The 27,483-nt window shown below is 41.0% G+C and overlaps 1 protein-coding gene across 5 annotated transcripts in view; it reads right to left on the bottom strand.

Annotated features, from left to right (window-relative positions):
• The window catches only part of LOC137382698 (calcium/calmodulin-dependent protein kinase kinase 2-like), a 134,828-nt gene that overhangs the window by 49,342 nt on the left and 58,003 nt on the right, over positions 1-27,483 (bottom strand). For 4 of the 5 annotated variants that reach the window (XR_010977261.1, XR_010977262.1, XM_068054988.1 and 1 more), the window contains exons 3-6: positions 12,623-12,670; positions 11,861-11,914; positions 10,981-11,032; positions 9,775-9,908 (exon numbers count right to left, since the gene is read on the bottom strand). Coding sequence is in view for 3 of the 5 variants with exons in the window: in XM_068054988.1 (XP_067911089.1) it covers positions 9,775-9,908; positions 10,981-11,032; positions 11,861-11,914; positions 12,623-12,670 (288 nt within the window). In the remaining 2 variants the exon portion in view is untranslated. Of the gene's footprint in view, positions 1-9,774; positions 9,909-10,980; positions 11,033-11,860; positions 11,915-12,622; positions 12,671-13,419; positions 13,519-27,483 lie in introns of those variants that run through there. The other variant, XM_068054989.1, reaches the window with a different exon arrangement.

Raw genomic sequence — 27,483 nt, forward strand, 5'->3', positions numbered from 1 at the left:
CAGGGGGCCGGCAGCTCATAGTCCCTGCAGCGCCATCGGGAGCGGTGGCCACTGGGGGACTGCAGCCCAGCCGAAGCCATGGATCCAGGAGGGAAGGTAAGTAGGGGCATGCCTCACCAGGGGGATCAGTCCTTCCTTGGTGAGGCTGGAGTGGTCGTTTGGGGGGAGGGGAGCATCTTGGGTCCCGGAGTCCATGTCCCCAGCACGCCCACTTGCCACGGGTAAAATACCCATGGAGGCGGGCGAGTACCCTTAAGTGGCCACTTAAGGGCCTTGATTGACCTCGGGCGGGCAGGCTGTCTCCCAGCCCCCGCCCGATGCTGTAAACTTGGCCAGAGGTGGAAGTGGGGCGGGTAGGCCTCCCAGAGCCTCCTGCTCAATTTTACGCCACCATCCGACCTGCTGGGGCGGCGTAAAATGCATCCCGATGTGTTTCAATGAGATCACCACTCATTCTTCTAAACTCCAGAGAATACAGGCCCAATTTACTTAGCCTCTCATCATAGGACAACCCCCTCAACCTAGGGACCAGTCTAGTGAACCTTTGCTCTAATGCAAGTATATCCTTTCTTAAATGTGGACAGTACTCCAGATGTGGTCTCACCAAAACCCTGTACAATTGTAGCAATACTTTATTGCTGTACTCCAATCCCCTTGCAATAAAGGCCAAAATGCCATTTGCCTAATCGCTTGCTGTACCTGCATTTAGGAAGGCAAGTACCTCTATTTATGAAGCCCAGGATCCCATATGCTTTGTTAATCGCTCTCTCAATATGTCCTGCCATCGTCAAAGATCGATGTACATGCACTCCAAGGTCCCTCTGCTCCTGCACATTCTTTCAAATTGTGCCATTAAATCTAAATGGCCTCACCCTATCCCTTCTGCCAAAATGCATCACCTCACACTTCTTTGTATTAAATTCCATCCGCCACTTGTCTGCCCATTCTGCTAACCTATCTATGTCCTGTTGCAGGTGATTCTTATCCTCATTGTTTGCCACACCTCCAAGTTTGGTATCATTGGCAGATTTTGAAATACTACTCCGTATTCCAAGATCCATGTCATTTATATGTAGCAACAAAAGCAGTGGTCCCAGCACTGACCCTTGGGGAACACCGCTGTCTACCATCCTCCAGTCTGAAAAACTATTTACCATGACTCACTGTTTTCTGTCCTTAAGCCAATTTTTATCCAAGCTGACACTGACCCTCCTATTCAATGAGTCTCAATTTTGTCTTTTATGTGGTACTTTATCAAATGCTTTCTTAAAATCCATATAAACATCCACCACATTCCCTTCATCAACCTTCTCTGTTACTTCATCAAAAAATTCAATTAGATCAGTCAAGCATGATCTGCCCTTTATAAATCCGTGCTGGCTCTCCTCAATTAACTCAAACCTCTCCAAGTGCTTGGTGATTTTTTCCCCAGATCATTGTTTCTAAAATCTTACCAACCACTGATGTTAAACTAACTGGCCTGTAGTTGCTCGGACTTTTCTTACACCCTTTCTTGAATAACGGTGTCACATTTGCCACTCTCCAATCCTCTGGTACAACCCCAATTGTAGGGAAGATTGGAAGATTATGGCAAGTCCTTCCTCTATCTCTACCCCCATGTCCTTTTAGCAACTTGGGATACAAGCCATCCAGACCAGGTGACTTATCTACACTAGGCATAGCCACATCTCCAGTACCTCATCCCTCAATCTTTACCTTATCCAATGACTCTTACTCCCTCTGCTTCTACTGATATTTTGTCATATTCCTCTTCCTTAGTAAACACTGTTACAAAGTACTCATTAAGTATTATAGCCTTGCCCTGTGCCTCTAAGCATATATTGCCCTCTTTGTCCCTAATAGGCCCCACTCCACCTCTTATTATCTACATGCTATTTACATGCGATTAGAAGATTTTTGGGCTCCCTTTTATGTTGACTGCCATTCTATTCTCATAGTCTCTCTTTGCCAGTCTTATTTTCCTCTTCACCTCCCCTCTCAACCTATCGTGACTGACCTGGATCTCACGTGAAGAATTCATCTGACATGCATCATACACCCTCTTTTTTTGTTTCATCATAATCTCCATCTCCCTCATCATTCAAGGAGCCCCATTTTAGGTTCCCTTACCTTTCGCCCTTCTTGGAATGTACCTAGCCTGTACCTGAAGCATCTCTTCCTTAAAGATAACCTATTGTTCCATTACAGTTTTTCCTGTCAGTCTTTGGTTCTATTTTACCCTGGCTAGATCCCTTCTCATCGTATTGAAATTAGTGCTCTTCCAATCTAGATGTTCTACCTTACATTGTTCCTTGCTTTGCTGCATTACTAGTTATTTATGTTACCCTATGTTGCAGTTTTACAACAATCTAACAATTTCATAATCACTTTTACCGATACCAGTTTTTATTTCATTTCCAGATTTAAAAAAAATATTTAATTCTCAAACCACCAGAACAGAATTTGAACTCATATTCTCAGAATTGTAAGTGCAGTAATATAACCACTACATGACCACAGAAAGCAATTAAGAAACTGAAAAATATCTTAAGTATATTTTTAGAAAATAGAACCGTCCAGAAACTAAACAAGTACTGAATTTTACTGAAGAAAAATTTGGACCAAAGGAGGCTGTGCAATGTGGCATTTAGTTTGTGTGTTACGGCAGTTTTAAACTGCAGTTTCTGTTTTCATTTGTATTGTATTTCTGCTTTCGTTTGTTCTTCATTTCTGCTTTGTTCCTATCTTCAAAGAAACTTCTTTAATTCTCAGGATGGGCTTGTTGGGTCACAATCTTTTCCATGGCTCATATCAATGGCACTCAGAATCAAGTGATACAGAAGGCATTTTGCAGCATGTGGTAGGTCAATCCTGATGAGTTTTCTTGTTCTAAATATGGAACATTCCATGACCCTGGGTGCTTTATCTACCAGTTTAGCTGAACACTGGTGCATCCTACTCATTGTAGAAAATGAATATTTAAATTTCATATCAAGTTACTTGTTCCCACTGAGATGTTTCAAAACATTTTATTATTTCCGTTAGATCAAAAAGGGCTACTGTAACTCTGCCCTGCTGGCTACATTGAAGAAATCAATGCAAGGATGTCAACCTATTTTTATTGTGAACAAGCACCAAAGTACTCCAGTATCTTTAAAATTAAAAAAAAAATCACCAATAACAATTGCCCCTCTCCAAGCTATATTGTTAATCAAAAATTAAACCTTAGTTCAGTCAAAATATAATCTCCTAGATATGTACAGAAAATTGGAAATTTACATAACTATTTTGAAAAAATCTATATTAAAATTAAGTTATTTGCCTTAAGCATGCAATGCTGTGAATAATTACATAAACAGCTTTACACCAGAGAACTGAGTGCTATTTGCACTCGTTCTACACTATACCAAACTGACTTAAACCTGTAGATGAAAATCAGCCCCAATGTATTGTAATAAAGTTATTACAATATGCCAGGTATGCTCTGTAGCAATTTTTAGTACTTTTGTTGCCTTTGTTCAGTTCAAAATTGATCCACAACCAGCTGCAGAACTTCGTAATCATTGGCATACACGATCGGTCCAGGTATGAAATTACCCCTTAACTTTGTATTCGAACCACCATGTCGGGGGTTACTAAGTATGTTTAGCTTTTTATGAGGAAGTTATTACACTTTCACAGATTGAAACCAAGCCCTGATATTTATAATATAGCCGTAGCCATATGCTCCTGGACTTTAACAGGTATGCTGTAGGTACATGTAACTATTGCATGATTTATTGCACAACTTTCATTGATATGGTACATTAGCATTGCAGGATGGTTGTAAGGTAATACACACAGGTTTCAGGACAATCTGAACATTACTGCCATTAGTAAAATATTGCATGTAGCACCCAAAAGCTGCATTGTAGCAGCAGGTGTCCTTGCAACAAAAGCCAGAGCCCTGCATCAGCCTCTCTGCTGAGCCAGACCATGAGAAGATAAGTAACAAGATCAGAAGATATTTACAAATGAGGAAAACTATTGGCCCATTTTAGTTCATCTGCTCAGAAAGAGCCTAAAATCTCCAAGTTGCTGCATCCAATTGGATCTGAACTAAATCTAGGGTTTTCATCTCCACTATCAAGAGTTCCATTCCATGTACTGATCATTCTTTGTGTGAAAAACGTGCTGATATCTATCTTAAATGTTCCCTTTACTAATTTGAACCTGCAACCCCTTGTCCTCGATTTATCTTTTCCATATTGTTATGTATGCTGGACTTTGTAACATAATTAAGTTTTAAAAACTGTGCTTTTTAAAAGTTTAAGTGGGAGTCAGAGAAATCAGGTGAACTCACATCAACTCTACTTACAGATAAGACAGAAATCTTAGTTACCTGGACAACAGAGAACACAGATCAAAGACTTTTCCGAAAAGCAGAGACTGCAGGCACATAGCACCTGAAGAACACTGGGCTTCGCCCACCCAGACTTTCTGATCGTAAACAAGGAGTCAGTGATTCTGAGGATTTATATGTGTATGGCAGCTCCTAACAACAATGAAAAGCCTGGGTGGCGCTGCTGAAGCCAGAGTTGTGGGGCTGGATTCTAAGAGTCTGCTGCCAAAGTAGGTGGCGGACGTAAAACAAAAATGCACCCTGCCCGCACAGGCACCGTCGTGATTTCAAATGCGGCGGCCCATTTGCATGGCTGCGACACCCATCCCCCGCAATCACGTGGAGAGGGTGAGCGAGCCCCGTCGCAGGCGACAGCGTCCGCGCCAATGGGCAGGTGCCGTCACCATTTTTAAAAGGCTTACAGCCCTTACTAGAGATTTTAAAACTAAAGGGCCAGGTCAGTTCAACAACCAAAAAAAAATAATTAAAATTTCATAAATTTATTCCCCCCCCCACCCATGCCTCCACACAACCAATGGCATTTCAAAACATTGCTGCCCTTTTCCACCCCAGAATTTGTTTATTAGCAATTTGACCGTCCCCCTCAAAATTCAGCACCTTTGCCCTTTACCCCTTCCCATCACCCGCCCCGGACCAATCCGCAGCCATGTCACCCCATTCTCGCAAAGAGAAAAAATCCTCCTCCCCCGTCCCCACAGGCGTCACGCCATGTTTCCCCGAATGGAGATTCGAAGGAGCGGCATTGTCGGCGGCCCGAATGTGGATCAGTGCAACGATCAAGGAGCCGCCGGGACCCTCAATAAATCAGGTAGGTAAATTAGTTTACATATTTAAAATGGGGATCCTGATGCCAAGCGGTGGGGCTGCCACCACTGAGACCGGCACGGGGCTTGTCGTTGAGGTCAGTGGCGGGCCTCCACCGCACTGATCTTCATTGCCCCCCTACCAACGTTCCCGACAGCGGAGGGGCTTTAAAATCCAGCCCATTGACTTTGCATATTGGAAAAGGAAAATAGGTTATTGACTTGTGATTCCAGAAAAATTTAACAGATTTTCTGAAGGCAGACAGGCTGTAAGAAAGAAGACAATCAGGGGTGGCAGCCTCAAGGGAGAGAGAGAGGGGAACACCTGCTCTAAGATATACAGCAAAAGGCTGCGAGGACTTGAACCTGTTTTGAAAGTTGAAGTTTAAAGAGAAGACCACCAACAGGATCACCAGGGATCACCTTATTCACAGATGTCCAGGTCGCCCCTTAGCACCAGGAATCAGCCTTGTGGCTTTTTTCAGCACTCTCTCCAATCCTTCAATATTTTTCTTCAGTCTAGGGAATCAGAACTGGACACAGTATTCAAGGTGTATGTAGTCTGACCAGAGAAATACACTGTAATCATGATTCTACTCTGGCCAACATTCTATAATAGAATAATTCAGCTCAACATTCTATTGATATGTTGTCTTCTACTCTGTGCTAGGTCTCTCTCAACTTCATCATTAGCTATTTCAATACTTTTAACTTACTTTCGGTTTTGAATGATCTCCTGCCTGCAATTGCTCCTAGCAATAGTGGATGCCAGATTTTTTGAGTGTAGTTTGGACTTAGTGTCCATCATACCCACCAGCCAGGATATTGTGTTTGCGAGACATCTTATGTCCCAATATACATATTTTAATGAACCTCCCAGCTGATTCAGACTGAAGCTTCAGACCATCCAGATACTTGATCAGGGTGCAAAAGAGGCAGATGTAATTGATTTTCCACTAATTGGGGCATTGTTAAATAGGAAATTCAGAAGTAATTTCTTTACCCAGAGAGTGGTGAGAATGTGGAACTTGCTACCACAAGGAGTGGTTGAGGCAAATAGTATAGATGCATTTAAGGGGAGGCTGGATAACCATGAAGGAAAAGAGAATAGACGGTTATGCTAATTTGGGCGGCGCAGTGGTTAGCACCGCAGCCTCATAGCTCCAGCGACCCGGGTTCAATTCTGGGTACTGCCTGTGTGGAGTTTGCAAGTTCTCCCTGTGTGTCTGCGTGGGTTTCCTCCCACATGCCAAAGACTTGCAGGTTGATAGGTAAATTGGCCATTATAAATTGCCCCTAGTATAGGTAGGTGTTAGGGAAATATAGGGACAGGTGGGGATGTGGTAGGAATATGGAATTAGTGTAGGATTAGTATAAATGGGTGGTTGATGGTCGGCGCAGACTCGGTGGGCCGAAGGGCCTGTTTCAGTGCTGTATCTCTAAACTAAACTAATAGAGTTAGATAAGAAAATGAAGGAGCATAAATGCCAGCATGGACTGATTAGGCCAAATTGCCTGTTCTGCACCATATATTCTATGTTACACCCAAAAACAGAGAGAGATGAACATAATAGAGATGACCATCAACCCAAGTAACTTGTGAACTAAACAAATGTGGAGATCACAAACCAAGAAATGTTATTTACCTCAGGCTACATAGTTTGTTAAATAACTTCAGTTTTTTTTCCCAGTACATTGTCTTGCAAACTGGGAACTTGTGAATGACGGACAGTAAACTGAACAGAAAAGATGTGGGAACATAAAACAAAAATAAGACAGACTCAAGAGCCTATTTTAATGTAAAGCAGAATACTAAGCAGCCAAAAAAAAGGAATCCTGAATCTGAAGGTGACTAGAGAGAGAGAAAGAAAGAAAGAAAAATAAAGAAGGAAACAAAGTAGGAGCTGTCATTAACTAGAATAGTTGATACACATTATTTCTTGAACATATAGACAAGTAGGTCCCACAGTGCCAACTTGAATGGGCCACAATGATTAAAAGTAAAGACAAGGTCAAGCACGACTGTTGCTTCTGAGGCTTTGTCTTCGAAGCTTGTTATTTTATGACCAGAATTCAAATGGGGCCATATTTTCCTCTTCAAAATAAAAGGGAAAATTGCTTGTGGTTCTTCATAATCTACAACATGGTAACTAAATTAGAGGAACATATGTTTTTTAAATCCATGATTTCTGGGAAAGCAATTTCATTCCCAGGAATGAAAAAATAGTGGTCAACCATGACATCTGTAATAATCATTTTGTTTTGGTGCCTCCACTCCTGAATCAATGATCTTTAATATGAAGTGGTTGCATATTTGTTGATCCATCCTCTAGCACCTTGCACAGAAGGCTGCTCTTCAGGCGTGAACTTCAACGGTGAATATTAACACATCTGTGAGTACCAGGGAGTGGGAGTAAGAGCAAGGGGGTGGTGGGGCTGTGCATTACATAGTCAAGCCCAATCTTGTCCTTAACCAACGTCCACATGTTTGCCCTTTGTAGCATTTCTAAAGCAGCTAAAAAGCCACCTACTAATGTGTCACAATGTTTAATTTAGTTGTGGAGAATGCTAACGACAACACCTAATTCAGAAAGTATACTTCAGCATGCTGGCCCTGGATGTTATTATGAGCCATTTCTGGTAGGAAAAATGGCCCCAAAATTTGTGATGGAAGTATCAAGTGTGCCATTATATCACAGAAAGAATAGAAAGAATCCATGTGTTGCTAATGACGTTGCAGACCAAGTGGGAAATCTGAAGAAACTGTATGACTTAAAGAAGTAAACATGGGAAAAGCATGAATATTGCACTGGATACAAATATAAAGTAATCAAAGTAAGTGTTAAAGAAATATGTAAGAACAGAGTAATGACACTATACTAGAGAAACGTTACCAAGAATATAGCAAGTAAGTTGGAAGTAAAAATGGCACCAAGGCTCCTTAGACAGCACCTTCCAAACCCGCGACCTCTACCATCTAGAAGGACAAGGGCAGCAAATGCATGGGAACAACACCTCCAAGTCACACACCATCCTGACTTGGAACTGTATCGCCACTCCTTCACTGTCGTTGGGTCAAAATCCTGGAACTCTCTTCCTAACAGCACTGTGGGTGTACCTACCCCACATGGACTGCAGCGATTCAAGAAGGGAGCTCATCACCACCTTCTCAAGGGCAATTAGGGATGGGCAATAAATGCTGGCCTGGCCAGCGACGCCCTCATCCCATGAATGAATAAAAACAATTATGCAAATTACATTATACATGCCATGATCGGAAAGAGAATGCGCTAAATGAAGACACTTCCATGGACCAAGTCACTATGTCTCATTCCCTACTGCTCTCAATCTTAAACTGAACTTGCATATAATGGTGGAAACAAGTCATGAACTTTAAGATATGAGCATATTCACTTTTTATGAGCAAGCTACTGTAGACTTTTTCTGAAGGGAAAACTTAAAAGGCAGGGCTATCGAGATGGAAGGAACACAGAATTTATCATTTGCATCATATTATTCAGATACTCTGATTTATGAAGTATATTATGTCAACGTGTTCATGAAAGATGATTGTGCACAAATATATTATAGCACAGTGATGATGCAAAATGCAAATAGGCAAGTGTGTTTATTTCCTTATACAGTACCATCTGATCTTTTTGCAGGTTGCTTCCTATGCCCTGTGTTAACAGCCATCCTTTCCTACTACGGCTTCAATGTGATACACCTGCTAATGTTTCTATATTCACGCTCTGACAAAAAAAATTTGCATCCTTGTTAGTTCAAATTCTTCTTCAATAACTTCATCAACTCTAGGTCTCAGCTACAGTAAAATATTCCATTTTTGAGTTGACCTTCACAAAACCATAACTAGAAAAAAGTATGTTTATTTATGCAAATCTTCATGCATCTATTCTTTTGGAGGAGCAGGAATCCCGACATCAGTGCTAAAAACAGGCAAAAAAACCTAATTAATAATAATATAAAAGCAAAATACTGCGGATGCTGGAAATCTGAAACAAAAACAAGAAATGCTGGAAATACTCAGCAGATCTGGCAGTATCTGTGGAGAGAGAAGCAGAATTAACGTTTCGGGTCAGTGATCCTTCTTCGGAAAAAAAACTCATTAGTGCTTGCCAACATTCTACCCCTTTTTTACTACTTTTTGGAAGTGGAAATATGTGGTACATAGTTGCATACACCGATGATACTCTGCAACTGATTCTCAAACAGTACCCAGAGGCTGATAATAAACAGCAACTTAACAAGTCTGTTGAAATGTAATAAAGAGATTCTTAAATGACTGAAGCAAAACATTACTGCTTACATAGACAGGAACATGACAAAGATGGTTCTCAGAAATTCTCACTTTTTAAAAAGGAACCACTAAACATTAATGAGATTTGATTAAAATCTGATACAGAATTTTTAAAATGCCTAAGATTACAAGTTATGTTCACACATACATGGATGCAGATGGAAAATCTGATAACTCAATTTGCCTCCTCCACATAAACATACTTCTACCAGTACTTGTTGAGTAACGGAGAGAGGAAAAGTAAAACGTACTTCAACTAGTTTGACAACATTTGGATGATCCAACTTCTTCAAAATGGCAATTTCTTGGTACACACTATCCAAAGGCCCTTTAGGCTGTGCAGAGATTTGTGGAACTGCTTTGGTACCTCGAGGTGGGGGACGACCTAGATAAAAGAAAAGGATCAGTATCTGCTTGGTGGCCACATATCTTTCACCTCTTCCTCACAATTTTGTTTACAGCGTGAAATAAATGCTAACGTCTAAAAAAAGTTATATTTGTTGTTCATCTGAAGAGTCCAATGCTAGTACAAATATTATACCGGGGAAAGCATGATATTTTTCAATCTAATAATAGGAAACGTATTTCTGAGGGTTGGAATGAGTGAGATGATAATACACATTAATGTGAAACAACAGGTGCGATTTTGTAATCCACAGCTGCCAGCAGGAGCAGCACCTGCAAACGAGGCATCTTGGGAAATTTCAGGCTGCATCCTCATGATTTCCCAAATTGTACTACGAGCGCAGAATTACCCCTTTTGCGTTATGTAACACCATCAATAAATTTTCTTCCCTTCCTTAAGGCTGGAAATCACAATGTAGCTGAGTTTAGCCATTTTTACATGTTGCCTTTTCCCAGGCAGTTTTCCTCACTGAAAGTATCAGTCATATAATCTGTTCCCCCTTCTCCCTGCCCCTACCCTGGGGTTTCTACCTCTTCATCTACAACAAAGATTTTCCTTTCTTCCATCTGAGGAAATTCATCTCCACTTTTTGGCAAATCCTGAAGACTGCATGGCTGAGTTTAAGAACTCTTCCTGTAGGAAACTAGGAGAATAGTGTTCTTGCCTCTACAAGAGCACACCACACTGAGCTTCAACTTTGTTTGTCAACTGAAAAATGATATTTGATTCGCTGAAGGTATTTAAAATTATGAGGGGATCAGCCAGAGTAGGCAGTAACAGACTGTTTCCAGTGGTTGAAGGGTTTAGAATGAGAGAATGCAGATTCAAAATTAAACATAAGAAATTTAGGGCCGAGAGCAGGAGAAATTTTCCACACAGGGTAGTGAGGCTGTGTTTGAAAGGCTAAAGGGATGTGACAAAAGGGCGAGCACATGGAATTAGAACTACTGCTCGTATAGAGCATGAAAATCATTATGTACTGGTTGGGCCAAATGGCCCACTTCCAAATTGTAATTGTAATTAGTACATTTAAAAACTGTAGGGTACTTACGTGGAAATCCAGCTTGTCTCATTAGCTTCTTTTTGGAAAGGACTTTCATTGCCTAGCAAGAAAATTTAAATATCTACGAAGCTCATTAATTCATAAAATGATTAAACTATAGTCTAACAAAACAAGACAAAAATTAGTAACCTTAAAATTCAGAAAACATTGGGAAAAATGTAATATTTAGTGGATCAGACAACAAACAAAATTATTATATCATGGAAAATAAGAACAGAAGTTCAATTTCAGTTGGGTTATCCTGTGTTCAATTGGCTGCATAGACATTGGTGGTATGAAAATCCAGTTCAATGTGGGATCAGATTAACTTTTGGCAAAATCATATTGAGAATGTAATAGTGCACATTAAAATGCAAAGTGCAGAATATTAAATTAAAAACTTCAGCTGGAGAAACACTACTTTGTAGGGTTTGAATATTTTCGGCCAGAAATAAAAGTATTTCTGCCTATAAAATATCACTATAGCTTTACTTATGCAACTATACAAGAGCATTGATACTTTATCATCAAATGTAAGTGGAATATCTGGTTTAAATAAAATCACACTGCAAGTGATATTTGGAATACTGTACCATAATGGAGAGCTGCTGAATTCAATTGTCAATAAAAAGTAATGTTTCATAGTTCTGCATACAATTCAATCATAGCTTGGGATTAATTAATGAATACTTAGTACTTAAGCTGAACAGCAGTTTGGTAGGTCAGAAATGTTTTTCAGGATCTGCAAATAATCTCAAGTTGCTCTTTTTTTTTTAAATGAAAATTGAATTTACTTTTTTTTGCATGAACACAAAATATTAATAATTTAACAGGTCTTCTTGGTTTATAACACCCGAAAGGAGGAATGTTTGATTTATTCAGCACATACATAGTAGGTGTTATCATCTTCATTGTATGCCAGTTTGACAACTCCATAGGAACCCTGCACAAAAGAACATATTTTCAGACGACAATTATATGGTACAATTCATCAATTAGAACCATACAGTGAATTTCCAAATGCTTCACAAAGCACATGTAAAACTCATACTTTCGGAAACAGATGTGGAGGTTACATTAGTAGAACACTAGAATTAATTGATGACTACTGCATAAATTATTCATCACATGGATATTAAAGTCAACAAATGTAAATGTTAGTAAGAAAAAAATACTAGCACAGATCTAACATCTTTATTTTTAAATGTAAGCAACTCTGTAGGGATGGCACGGTGGTCTGCCAGTCACAGGGCAGTGCAACCCACCCCCGCAATCCATGAAATTGTTTATTCCAGCTGCATCGCTGTAGAGAGGGTTCACGCAGAGGCTAGACAGGAGGGAGAGAGAGCCATTGCTGGGAAGTTCAATTTTCAAATACACTTTTGCTTTCGCCAGTAAAGCTTTCCTAGATATGGGGGGGGGGGGGGGGGGGGGGTTGCTATTGCATGGTTGAATATACTATCTTAACTTTTTTTCTAGCACAGATCATCTGCAAAAAAATTTACTATACATTTCTAATTATCAGTGTCAAAGTAGAGCTACAAAGACAACAGCATAAAAGCATGGTTAAGAGTATTTAAGAACAGATTTTCAAAGTAAAAATTGTTTTATAATTATTTTGTACACACACAACTGTTTTCTTGATGCTCACCTTTCCAATTTCATCTTTTAACTTGTACTGGTTTAACTGCACACAATCCTATTGATGAAAGAATACAAGTAAACAAAATCAATGAGTAAAACATTAGAACACTGCTTCCCAGAGCCATGGATATCCAGTAATATGGTCAATGAATCAGGCCTCAGTGGCTTTTAGTTTGCAAATTCATGGGTGCATCAATCTTTTCATGTGTCAGCATTCTCACTCATTCTACAGCAGGCAATGCTCCTTAAATTGTAAAGATCTTAAAGCACAGAATAAGCTAATCTAAATTAATCAGACTTGCGTTGTATACACAAAAAGTAACGCTGTCAATCCAAACCAGTTTGATTGCAAATACTCAGAGTACAATTATTTAAGTAATTCTATTAGTTTCCATGCTTAAACACTGCTTTTATAGCACAGTATTGGAATTAGCAATAAACCAGCTGAATTACTTACCCAATTTTCTTGAACTATTTGGATATACCAAATACCATTGCATTTTCAGTCAATATAGAGGTTATTCTAACAAGGGGAAGCTTCACAGCCAAACTTGAGCCTGTCCAGACACTTTACAGCAGGAATCCACAGATGCAAGCAGTAACCCTGGCTGATTAGTCAGTAAGTCCAATAGGAACTGAAGTTTAGTGGTTATAGTATTGGACTACTAATTCAGAGGTTGTGATTTCAAATCCCACAATTCAATAAATCTGTTCATTTGTGGAACAGACCAGACAATTCCAGATTGTTGCAAAAACTCAACTGGTTTACTAATGTCCTTCAATGAAGGAAATCTCTCAACGCACCTGGCTTACAGATGATTCCTGTCCCACACTATGCGACTGACCCCTAAAGAACTCTGGGTGACGAAGGTTGGGGAACCCCTTGCCAGTATAACTCATGTGCTAGGAGCAAATAAAAAAAAAACTGAAGCAACTTTGAACCTCTAAAAGCTTCCGGAACCAACCTGGTAAAGTACTAGCAGACATGTGGTAAGATGGTGACATCACAACTTCTGCCTTTTATATTATAGCGTCTTTTATGTTCAAAACTGGTTGAACTGCACACAACACTATTTGTGAAAGAATATAAAAATAAACAAAACACAAGCAAGAATTATCTACAAACCGATAATCCAAACAATTTAACATTTTTAAAGTAAATTCACCAGATTTTACAGCTGCACATCTTACTGAACAGATATAATCTCTAAAGTCCATGTTCACATTGTAGTTGAGATATCCTGGTATAAATCAAAGAATCAACAGAGCCACTTAAGACCACAAAATAAACAAAGATGACAGCAACCATTCCGACCATGGTCATCCATCCAGATAGATCATACAGTTTCTCCCCTTTTGACATCGTATCAAATTCTAATCAAGATTAAAAAAAAGAAATCTATGTACCAATTTGTTACTGTTCCCTGCAATGTAAAACATTTTGGATAAAGCTGCAGGATGCAACTGCAGCCTTTTATATTTTTGATATTCGATATCAGAACAGGTCATTTGGTCCATTAAGCCCATCACTGCAAAAATCCATTCAAACACATTGTGCACAGTGTTCAACTGTAACCAACAAGTAGAAGCTCTACAAAAATCACAACTCTAAAATTTGTCCTCAACCCTAAAGGTAATTGAATAAAACTATAGAATATTAATTTATTACAAAACACCCCACTGAATCCTAAAAAGTTACATTCATATTCATGGACCCCAGAGCACACAAACCATTATGAGCTGAAGGGCACTGTATTATCTCTTGTTATCCTTTAAACTCTGAATCTCATTCTAAACCTCCATGATATTGGCCCTGTAGAATTTTTTTTTTTTAAACATTCACCTCTTCCTAAAACAGACTGTGCTGATCTCCCAAAATCTAATCCTTTGGTCTTTATTGTCCACTGCCTTAAGAATCCCAAACTTTGCCTCTTAATTTTTTTTGCTTTTCTATGGAAATGAAATTTGCATTTCTTTTCCATAGAAATGGCAGAAGGTCCACACTTGTGTCACCAAGCAGGACAGACTACCTGATGACACCTCGCATGGTACATCTCAAGAGTACTCCACATTTTAAACAGGTTAACAACATATTATGATCGATACAAAATGGCAATGGAATGCACAAAGTAACTTAACTTAATCACATAACTTCCAAATTATCACAACCCTTAATTTTATAAAACTCCCTCTCGGCTTGTCATTGCATCCAAAATACCACATGAAATAGTGTCTTACTATAGTGTCATAATGAAAAAGATACATTGAAAAGGTAACTGTTAGCAAACTCCATTCAACATTAGTTATCGAAAAACTGATACCTTTCATGACTGCAAAATGTGATCAATGTAGAGATTTTGTTGCCTTAATCATAGATATCTTGACAAATAACAAAATTACAAAATACAAAATCTCCCTCCAGAAAATGAGTGAAGCAAATCATAACTCAAAGCTGTGCATCTCAGAAACCACAGATGAGCTGACTCAGCTACAATAATGACACATTTTGAAATAGATTTTTGAAACATTTTAGTAAAGGGCTTAATCAAAATAGTATTAACTTCTTTTGCCAGGAATCTATTTCCCATACTTGCTATTTTGTAGTAGAAGACATTCTTCTCATTTGTTTTCACTTTATGTTTATTCGTTTTGAAGGATGTCGTAATGAGGGGGTTTGGCCCAAAATCCCCAAACTTTGAACTTGTAATTTCACCTAAACCATTGTAGAGGGGGAAATTTAGCAAATTTTAATATTGATTCCCCTCAGTTTTCCCATTTTATTTCATCCTTCCCTGAAAATGTTTTAATTGGTTTAAAAAAAAGTTAGTGCACTGACTCCACCTAGAGGCCACCGTAAGTGCAGCCGATTCAACGACCTGCATCATCACTTTTTTGGACATGGACCATGTTCAGTCTGAAATGATATGGGATTGACAAATACTTACGAAGAAAGGGCTCCAGGAGATCTAAGTCGAAGTTGTGCTGAGCTAACTGATCAGTTGAGGTTCCGATAGTGACGGAACTAGCTCCAGTGTCCCTGAGTAAAGATGGGCAAATTAATCATACTTCCTGCCCGATTGCTAATTAGCGATTTATTTTTATTTATTTATTTATAGATACAGCACTGAAACAGGCCCTTCGGCCCACCGAGTCTGTGCCGACCAAGAACCACCCATTTATACTAACCCTACAGTAATCCCATATTCCCTACCTACACTAGGGGCAATTTACAATGGCCAATTTACCTATCACCTGCAAGTCTTTGGCAGTGGGAAGAAACCGGAGCACCTGGCGAAAACCCACGCGGTCACGGGGAGAACTTGCAAACTCCGCACAGGCAGTACCCAGAATTGAACCCGGGTCCCTGGAGCTGTGAGGCTGCGGTGCTAACCACTGCGCCGATCTGTGTTAGAAGCACATGTGTCTAGACATCAGGCAAGGACAGGATCCAGTTTGGCTGTGTCAGTTTCGGCAGTTTAAGCGTCTGTGATTTTGCTGTCTTGGCTCACACAGCAAGAACAACTGCTTGGCGTATGTGGAATTATGACCCATAGAAATATGCACATACTGGAGCAACAGGGGAACAAAAAGAATGAAATTAATGCACAAAGGAAGGGGGGAAAAGGTCCAATAATGAGGTACCAATTTTAAAAATGTGATTCATTGGAGCTGGTGCTACACCATTAGTTGAAGATAGGCTTAGGAAACAAAGGTGGAGAAAAACACAAACAAAAGGTACCATTACCCACCAAGAAGCAGCTGACTCAAAGCAGAAAAGGGATATAAGAAGAGGCTGTGTACTCATTTGTGGCAAATGAGTGGGATTGCTGGGAGCTAAGGAAAACAATTTAAAAATTGTTTCTCAATAAGAAAAAACACAAGCTATAAAAACATGGAATTTATCATATTTGAATCAAAGTATTGGTACCCGTATAAGAGCCTGTTAAGTTATAATGGTGACTCATATTTACAAACATAATAGCAATATGAAGTAGCTATCAGATGGGTTTGTTTTTGTTACAGATTTTCCCTTAAAAAGGAACTAATCCAAAGTGATAGGATTAATCCGACAATGACATGACTAATGTTTTCCAGTAAGTTTTGAATCTGTTGTGGCCACAGGAATAAGAAAAAACAAAAGCTACCTATTTGGACCTTCAGACCTGAAGCATCATTGCCCTCCTGCTAAGAATTCTGGGTACAGTGTAATTGAGCTTTGCTGCTTCCACGGTAAAGTCCACCCTATTACATCATTCATTGCAGTATTGAATAAGAATGAGGTCAGAAATCTCACCAATTACAGTCCTAGTGTAGAAGAACCTGCCCATAGGAGAGGGTAAGGAAAGGAAACCTGAAAAACCATGAAAAAACATTGTAAAATGAAAAAAATCAGGGAAAATAAATCAATAAAAAGATAACATTACCAAGAAACAGAACATCTGAACATGCAATGAAATATGATGAAAAACTGAAAAGAAATTATCAAAGGTTCCAAAAAGAGATGAAGACTTCAAAGAAAAACAACTACATAGAATTAAGAACGCAGCATACGTACACAAAAGGAATGACAATGGCAAAAAATACAGAAATTAGGAATATAGGAACATGAGTAGGCCATTCAGACTCTTGAATCTATCCCACCATTCAATTAAATCATGGCTAATCTGTACCCCAATTCTATTTACCTGCCTTAGATCAATAGTCCCCAATAACCTCACCTAATAAAAATGTAGCTACCTCAGTCTTGAAAATTGATCCAGCATAATGGCACTTTGGAGAGAGAATCCCACATTTCCACTACCCATTTTGTAGAAAAACACTTGCTGATTTCAGTCCTGAATGGCCTAGCTCTAATATTAAGATTGCACCTCTTTCTTCTGGATTCCTGCACCAGAGGAAATAACTTCTCTGTATCTAATTTATCATTTTAAACACCTCACCTAAATCACCGATCAACCTTCTAAACCTAAGGGAATACAACCTAAAACTTATTAATATTTAATAATTATATTAATTTAACTCCTCAATTCTTAAATCTGAGGACTGCTTCACACTGAATGTGCCAGCCATAACCATGCTTAAGTTTGGTAATTCCTAGCAGGTCATTAGGTAGATCAACTGACAATCAACATTCAGGTATCTGAAAAATGAAAACTAATCACTTCTACCCTTCCTTTTATGAAAAGCATACCAGGAGTCCGATCAAAATGTGGATATGGCAGATATGGAGACTTATCACTAACGAATAATGCAAGGCTGGATTGCATCAATTTTAATGCAAGGAGTCTTACTAGTAAGGCAGATGAATTGAGGGCATTGATTAACACATGGGAATATGATATTATTGCTATCACAGAGACATGGTTGAGGGAAGGGCAGGACTGGCATTCCAGGATATAGAATCTTCAGGCCTGACAGGGGAGGGCGTAAAAGCGGAGATGGCATTGCACTGTTGATCAAGGAGTCAATTACTGCAGTAAGGAGGGATGATATCTTAGAAGGTTCCTCAAATGAGGCCATATGGGTAGAACTTAAAAAACAAAAAGGGGGCAATCACTTGGCTGGGAGTGTACTACAGGCCTCCAAACAGTCAGGGAGAGAATGAGGAGCAGATATGTAGGCAAATCTGAGAGATGTAAAAATAATAGGGTAATAATAGTAGGGGATTTCAACTTCCCCAGTATCAACTGGGATAGTCTTAGTGCAAAAGGCTTAAAGGGGGCGGAATTCTTAAAATGCATACAGGAGAGCTTTTTGAGCCAGCATGTAGAAAGTCCTACAAGAGAAGGGGCAGTACAGGACCTAATCCTGGGGAATGAAGCCAGACAAGTGGTAGATGTGTCAGTGGGGGAGCAGTTCGGGGATAGTGACCATAACTCTGCAGGATTTAAGGTAGGTATGGAAAAGGACAAAGAGGGACCGGAAATAAAAGTCCTGAATTGGGGGAAGGCTGATTTCAATATGATAAAACAAGATCTGGCAAAAGTGGACTGGGAGTCATTCAAAAAGGAAAGAGTGTTCAGGGCCAACATGTTCCTGTAAAGGAGAAGGGTAGGACCAACAAGTCCAGGGAACCCTGGATGTAGAGGATTGGATAAGGGGAAAAAAAGGAGGGGCTTATGGCAGATTCAAAGCGCTGAAAACAGCAGAGGCCCTAGAGGAGTACAGAATGTGTAGGGGGGTATGTTAAAAAGTAATTAGGAGAACGAAGAGGTGACATGAAAAAAAACACTGGCGGGCAAGATAAAGGAAAATCCCAAGGCATTTTATAAGTATATTAAGGGCAAGAGGATAACCAGGGAAAGAGTAGGGGCCCATTAGGGACCAGAGTGGCAGTCTGTGTATGGAGCTGGAGGACATAGGTGAGGTTTTAAATGATTACTTTTCATCTGTGTTCATTATGGAGAGGGACGATGTAGGTGTGGAGATCAGGGAGGGGCATTGTGATAGACTTGAACATATTAGCATTGAAAGGGAGGAAGTATTAGTTGTTTTAGCGCGCTTAAAAGTGGAAAAATCCCCAGGCCCTGATGAGATGTATCCCAGGCTGTTATGTGAGGCAAGGGAGAAGATAGCAGGGGCTCCGATACAAATTTTCAAATCTTCTCTGGCCACAGGAGAGGTACCAGCGGACTGGAGGACAGCGAATACGGTACCATTATTCAAGAAGGGTAGCAGGGATAAACCAGGCAATTACAGGCCAGTGAGTCTAACATCAGTGGTAGGAAAACTATTGGAAAAAATTCTGAGGGACAGGATTAATCTCCACTTGGAGAGGCAGGGATTAATCAGGGATAGTCAGCATGGCTTTGTCAGGGGGAGATCGTTGTCTAACAAACTTGATTGAATTTTTCGAGGAGGTAACCAGATGTGTAGATGAGGGTAAGGCAGTTGATGTAGTCTACATGGACTTCAGTAAGGCTTTTGACAAGGTCCCACATGGGAGATTGGTTAAGAAGGTAATAGCCCATGAGATCCAGGGCAATTTGGCAAATTGGATCCAAAATTGGCTTAGTGGCAGGAGGCAGATGGCGATGGTCGAGGGTTGTTTTTGCGAGTGGATGCCTGTGACTAGTGGTGTACCGCAGGGACGTGCTGGTACCCTTGCTGTTTGTAGTGTACATTAATGATTTAGATGTGAATAGAGGAGGCATGATCAGTAAGTTCGCAGATGACATGAAAATAGGTGGTGTCGTAAATAGTGAGGAAGAAAGCCTTAGATTACAGGACAAGATAGATGGGCTGGTAAGATGGGCAGAGCAGTGGCAAATGGAATTTAATCTTGAGAAGTGCGAGGTGATGCATTTTGGGAGGACTAACAAGGCAAGGGAATATACAATGGATGGTAGGACTCTAGGAAGTACAGAGGGTCAGAGGGACCCTGGTGTACCTGTCCATAGATCATTGAAGGCAGCAGCACTGGTAGATCAGGTGATTAGGAAGGCATATGGGATACTTGCCTTTATGAGCCGAGGCACAGAATATAAAGAGCAGGGAGGTTATGATGGAGCTACATAAAACGCTAGTTATGTAGCCACAGCTGGAATACGGTGTCCAGTTCTGGTCACCACACTACAGGAAGGATGTGATTGCACTGGAGAGGGTGCAGAGGAGATTCACCAGGATGTTGCCTGGGCTGGAGCATTTCAGCTATGAAGAGAGACTGGATAGGCTAGGGTTGTTTTCCCTCGAGCAGAGAAGGCTGAGGGGGGACATGATTGAGGTATACAAAATTATGAGGGGCATTCATAGGATAGATAGGAAGAAACGTTTTCCCTTAGCAAAGGTGTTAATAACCAGGGGGCATAGATTTAAGGTAAGGAGCAGGAGGTTTAGAGGGGATTTGAGGCAATTTTTTTTCACCCAGATGGTGGTTGGAATCTGGAACACACCTGAAGGGGTGGTAGAGGCAGGAACCCTCACAACATTTAAGTAGCATTCAGATGTGCACTTGAAATGCCATAGCATACAAGGCTATGGGCCAAGTGCTGAAAAATGGGATTAGAATAGATAGGTGCTTGATGGCCGGCACAGACACGATTGGCCGAGGGGCCTGTTTCAGTGCTCTATAACTCTTATGGTTTACCATGCCGGCTAAATGATAACAGATGATAGAAAGTGAAGAAATGGGGAGTATTACTGAGCATGAATGATTGCCCCACAGCCAAAAAAATGACATTTAACCAGATCCTTCAGTAGTTCCATTTTTAGTTTCCCCCCCCCCGCCTTTTCAATAATCATTTAGGTACTGCTATGAAGCTGCATTTAGCCTGGAATGTGTTATGGAAACCAGAGAAGATTTACCCTGCATTGAGGAGCAGTCCAAACACTAAAAAGAACAAGGTCTAAAATTTGCTTCTGTTGGGAGTACTGGAAGTTAAAAAAAAAACCTGCATTTCTCACTGTGATGCAACCGGCTCGTGCAGCTTAAACAAATGTTCAGTACAAAACTATCAACTGAATTTATTATGTGAGGGGAACAATTAGGTATTATTTAATTATGAAATATACTCCTTTTCTGATTCTTGGGGTGCTTTACAAAGCAGAATAAGTATCACAGTCTAATATAGTAATTATGGTTGCTATTAAGTACGCTATAGCAGGCTATCCTAAAAGAAGAATTTTGCTTAATACATATACATGTACAATATGGCATCATAAAGTTACTTAAATATCACATTTGTATTGGTTAAACTTCAGTCAAAGTTAGAAAAAATCTACTTTTACAACACAATCATGCTTCTCAGAAAAGACACAAAAGGTGTTTCAGAAGGAATCATTTTGAAATGTAGTGATGTGGACACAGTAAAAATGTTAAATAACTTGGAATTAACTATTACAATAATTATAACCAAAGATTTCCCATTTTAAGAATAAAGATTAAATCACACATTTATTAATATGCTATACATAAAGTTTGCATTTCATGTATTTACAGGAAGGCAATGTTGTACTATTTCTACTATGTCTATGTATTTGGTTTAAGCTGATGTTTAAATTTGCATACAGTCAAAATATACTCACCTTTCAGTCATGCCTAGTTTTCAGGACTATAGGCCACATCACCACTCCCTTCTCATTGCTGTTTTCCCTGATGCCAGCCTGTGACCTTCACCAGACTGGCATCCCAACACCAGAAAATCTGCCCTACAGCCCAGATCGCACCCCCACCCCCCCACACCTCCGCCTCCCCCTCCCCTCATTTGCCAGCTTCAACCTGAAAGATACCTGTAACCAGCTGGTCTGGAGCCCTGGTGGATTTCTCCCCTAGTCAGTATTCTGTAACTGGAAAATGCAGCCTGTGGCTCTGATCCTCTCTTTCTACCAGCAAATCATATGTGGTCCCTAAGGCTCCCATCAACCTGCAGCCCTCCCTTGACCAAGGCTCTCCACTCACCAGTGGAAAATCTGGGCTGAAGCTTGGATCTTTTCCCCCTATCCACCCACTACGTCCCCAAAAAAATTAAATCTGCATCCATACTAGATATAATCTCAACTAACATTCCATACCAGATATCATCTCAACTGACATTCCACATCTGCCATCAACAAAAGAAGTGACAGAGGGAGAAAGGCAGACAGTAAAGGACAGAGAAAGAAGTCAAAAGGAACACAAAGAGAAGTTAAACAGTAGAAAGCAGAAAAGAACAGATGGGCAAAGAAATATAGACAATTGAAAGATGAGCAAAAGAAAAAACGAGCAAGAGAAAACGAACCAGAAAAAAAAACTGACTGCTACCTGCTGGTAAGCCAAATACAAGATGAAGAAAAACTTGAAAAATTGGTGCTTTTTTACTGGAACAGAGAAGGTTAAGGGGATTAAAAAAACATTTTCGCAAAATTGTGAAAGGGTAAAAAGCGAGATTATTAACACCAGTTATGAATTTGCAAAATGGGGCACACGCTCAGAAATTATCACCGGGAGAACATAGGGGGAAATTAGAAAAAAAATTCCACATCAATGGTTACTGGAATATTAAATGCTTTACCACAAATCAATAATAATAGCTTTTGTCTGTCTGGGCTCTTTTGGTTGGTCAGTTTAAGGGGTGCGTCTGTTAATGCGTTTATTTGGCGGATAGTGTTTTATTCCAACATTCCAAGTACAGAGTGTATCGAGTAGAACAATTTTTTGATCCATCTGATACAAGGCATCTGGAGTAAGATGTAAAGTCCTCTGTTTACAACCAGGTGTGGCTCTTCTAATCTCTGCCATACAAGCTGTTTCAGGGAAGTGGTTGCTAACTGCAATTTTTAAAACTCCGCACAGTAGTTTGCGGAACCTTGCTGTGCAGAAAATGGTTGCAACTTACCTCACAAGCTTGTACTAGATAATTAATTCAATGCGAGGTGCTTTGGGACCTTCCAACGGCACAAGAGAGTGCTGAATAGATGCAAATCATTTTTCTTTTTAGGGAGAGTCAGCAACAGTGCAAACTACAGGGGATTAATGGCCTTTTCTTATTACATTTTCTCTCATGCAGCTAAGAATCTTATAAGAAGGCCAGCTGACTGCAAAAGCTGCAGAATTACTTCACAGTAATGTGTTAAACTGATAGAGGTGACAAATGTTGTTTCAGTGACATGGTTGCTAACTGCAATTTTAAAACTGCATTTTAAAAAAAACGTAGTTCTGTTTATTGCATTCAATTAAACTTTGAGATATGCTTGTGGGAGCGGCCCACCACAACTGACGCCGAGAAGGCCCCGCCACATTTCACCGGTGGCGGCGAGGCCTCGTTGCGGCCCTCCTGCCGCTTGGTAGCGGGGCCTTCATTTAAATATTAAAATTAATTTTAAAAACATGCAAATTAACTTACCTTGTCCCAGCAGCTGTCCCACGCCGATATTATGGCTGCTGGCCGCAACTCATGCACCTTCAGAACTCGGTTTGGAGTTCCGAGGCGAGTCACTGGTTGGGGGGGGGTGAAACTTCCAAAGTGGGAGGTGGGGAAACACTTTTTATTGGTTGTGGGAATAGTGGGAAGGGGTTGAAGGGCAAATGTTACGAGGTTGGGGTAGGGGAGGGTGGAATTTCGGGTTGGGAATAAATTTCATTTTGGTGATATTGCCCTCAAAACAACCATTGGTTGTGGGGGGGGGGGGGGGGGGGGGGTGGAGGGAAGAGAGAGAAGGCCTCCGGCATTCATTTAACTTTTTGCAAAGAATGCACAATACAACTTTAAAAATTAAAATCTTTTTGAATGGCTTGAAGCCATTTAAAAAAGGCACGGCGCCTGCGCAGTGGCAATGGATGCCGCTGCCGGGGATGGAGCGGCCGCCCCCTCTATGTCATCAAGGGTGGCCGCTCCACAACCTCCACTTAAATGAGCCCCCGCGCAAAATATCGTGGGGGCTCAGCGGCGGCGTATCCGCGCTTGAAGGCCGCTGACTAATAAAATGTGAGGTGCGCTAATAAAATTCAGCCCTTTGAGTTTAAAGAAGTGTAGTTGCAATAAAGATACTGCTACGGTGCACATGGAGACAGGAGGGGTTTGCAGAGGACTGGAGCATATTTGTAAGCCCAATTCCATTTATTACATTAAATTAAACTTTTGAGATATGTGAGCATTGTCCACCTGGGGCGCAATTAGTTTTCGGTGCCACTGGAATTTTTTTAAATACCCAATCCTGTTTACTGCATTCAACTTTGAGAAGTGGTTGCTTCATGGGGGCATGGAGGAGTAGGGGAACAGCATGGGAGCAGGGGAGGGAATGCATATTGAATGCGGGATGGGTATGGGATGGCATGGGGGATGGTGTAGCAAGAGGGGGTGGGATAGGGATGATATATGAAAGGCATGGGATGGAAAGGATGGCATGGGATGGGGATGGCATGGGAGGAATGGATGGCATCAGGGGTGGAATGCGAAGGATGGGGATAGCATGGCAGGAATAGGAGGAAGAGGGTAGCATCAGAGGGGTGGCATGAGAAAGATGGAATGGCTTGAAATAGTTTGGGATGGCAGAGGGTTGGCATGGGAAGGATGGAATGGCATGGGGGAGGGAGGGGGTCGGGTGGGGTAGTTGGATGAGATGATAGAATTGGTTAAGTATACTAATTTGACGACAAATGTTTTGCAGGTCTCTGCTAGTGTCTACTCAAACAGTTTATCAGTTGAAAGGGAGTTGGATAACATTTGAAAACAAACATAAAAGGATACAGGCTTTTTTTTTTTACTCGCACGTGGGATGTAGGTGCCACTGGCTAGGCCTGCATTTATTGTCCATTCCTACTTTCCTTGAGGTGGTGGTGGTGAGGTGCCTTCTTGAACTGCTGCAGTCCTTGGGGTGTAGGTACACCAACAGTGCTGTTAGGAAGGGAGTTCCAGGATTTTGACGCAGCGACAGTGAAGGAACAGCAATATAGTTCCAAGTCAGGATGGTGCGTGGCTTGGAGGGGAACCTGCAGGTGATGGCGTTCCCTTGCATCTATTGCCCTTGTCCTTCCAGGTGGTACAGGTCACGGGTTTGGAAGGTGCTGTCGAAGGAGCCTTGGTGAGTTGCTGCAGTGCATCTTGTATATGGTACATACTGCTGCCACTGTAAGTCAGTGGTGGAGGGAGTGAATGTTAAAGGTGGTGGATGCGGTGGCAATCAAGCAGGCTGCTTTTTCCTGGATGGTGACGGGCTTCTTGAGTGTTGTTAGAGCTGCACACATCCAGGTAAGTGCAGTGTATCCCATCACATTCCTGATATGTGCCTTGTAGATGGTGGACAGGAATTGGGGAGACAGGAGTTGCAAAATTCCCAGTCTCTGACCTGCTCTCGTAGCCACCGCATTTATGTGGCTGGTCCAGTAGAGTTTCTGGTCAATGGTGACCCCCCAGGATGTTGATAGTGGAGGATTCAGCGATGGTAATGCCATTGAACGTCAAGGGGAGATGGTTAGAGTCTCACATGTTTGAGATAGTCATTTCCTGGCACTTGTGTGGCACGAATGTTACTTGCATTATCAGCCCAAACCTGGATGTTGTCCAGGTCTTGCTGCATAAGGACATGGGCTGCTTCAGTATCTGTGGAGTCGCAAATGGTGCTGAACATTGTGTAATCATCAGCTAACATTCCCACTTCTGACCTTATGATGGAGAGAAGGTCATTGATGAAGCAGTTGAAGATGGTTGGGCCTAGGGCACTGCCCTGAGGAACTCCTGCAGTGATGTCCTGGGACTGAGATGATTGGCCTCCAACAACCACAACCATCTTCCCTTTGTGCTACATATGACTCCAACCAACAGAGAGTTTTCCCCCCAATTCCCATTGACTCTAGTTTTGCTAGGGCTCCTTGACGTCATACTCGGTCAAATGCTGCCCTGATGTCAAGGGCAGTCACTCTCAATTCACCTCTTTTGTCCATGTTTGGACAAAGGCTGTAATGGGGTCAGAAGCTGAGTAGCCCTGGCGGAACCCAAACTGAGCGTCACTGAGCAAGTTATTACTGAGCAAGTGTCGCTTGGCAGCACTGTCGATGACCCCTTCCATCACTTTGCTAATGATCGGGAGTAGACTGATAGTGCGGTAATTGGCCAGGTTGGATTTGTCCTGCTTTTTATACACAGGATATACTTGGGCAATTGGGTTTGGGCTTTGAGATGTATTTGTCACTTGAAATGGGATTAGATAGCTCCAGAAGAGCTAGCACCAACAGAATAAAAAGATGCATTTTCACAACCTCAGGGTGTCTCAAAGCACTTTACAGCCAATTAAGCACTCTTGAAGTGTAGACACTGTTGTAAAGTAGGAAACACAACAACCAATTTGCACACAGCAAGTTCCCAGAAACAGCGATGAGATAATGACCAGATAATCTGTTTTGGTGATGTTAATTGAAAGATAAATATTTGCCAGGACACTGGGGATAGCTCCACTGCTCTTCGAAACAATGCATGGAATCTTTAATGTCCACTTTAGGGGGCAGACCGGGCCTTTGTTTCACATCACATCGGAAAGACGGCACCTCCGATGTGCAGCACTCCCTCGGTACTCCAATGGAGCATCACCCCAGATCATGTGCTCAAGTCTTTGGAGTAGGACTTGAATCCGCAACTTTCTGACTCAGAGGCTAGAGTGCAACCCACTGAGCCACATGTGACACTTGTGGTTCTTTGTGCTGTAAATTCTACCAATTAACTGAATAAATGATTACCGTATCTTTGGTATACATTTTCTGATGACAGATGGGGCGGCACAGTGGCGCAGTGGTTAGCACCGCAGCCTCACAGCTCCAGGGACCCAGGTTCAATTCTGGATACTGCCTGTGTGGAGTTTGCAAGTTCTCCCTGTGTCTGCGTGGGTTTTCCCCGGGTGCTCCGGTTTCCTCCCACAACCAAAAGACTTGCAGGTGATAGGTAAATTGGCCGTTGTAAATTGCCCCTGGTGTAGGTAGGTGATAGTGAATATGGGATTACTGTAGGGTTAGTATAAATGGGTGGTTGTTGGTCGGCACAGACTCGGTGGGCCGAAAGGCCTGTTTCAGTGCTGTATCCCTAAATAAATAAATACTAAATAAATAAATTACATTTTTACAAATAGTGAATCTGGAATTCCAGAAAATATTTTTTCCAAATCTAGTAGGTTTTACCTTGATTTTATATCTTATTTGGGCTAAACCTAATATATAATTATTACAAAGACAATAAATTCTTGTAAACTAGATTACAAACAACTGTGTCAACTGGACTGTTTAATCATCATGGCTCCCAAACATTATTTACTGAACTAGGAACTACCATATGCTGCTCACTTATATGAAAGAAACAAATTAATTCAGTTCAACCACCAGCAATGTGTGCCTACTCCTCAAAGGTTACTTCAAAAGAAACCCAATGGACTAACTTCTACAATGGTTAATATGGTTGTGTGATGAAC

Source organism: Heterodontus francisci, chromosome 23, assembly GCF_036365525.1.
Source record: "Heterodontus francisci isolate sHetFra1 chromosome 23, sHetFra1.hap1, whole genome shotgun sequence".
In the NCBI taxonomy this organism is placed as follows: domain Eukaryota; kingdom Metazoa; phylum Chordata; class Chondrichthyes; order Heterodontiformes; family Heterodontidae; genus Heterodontus; species Heterodontus francisci.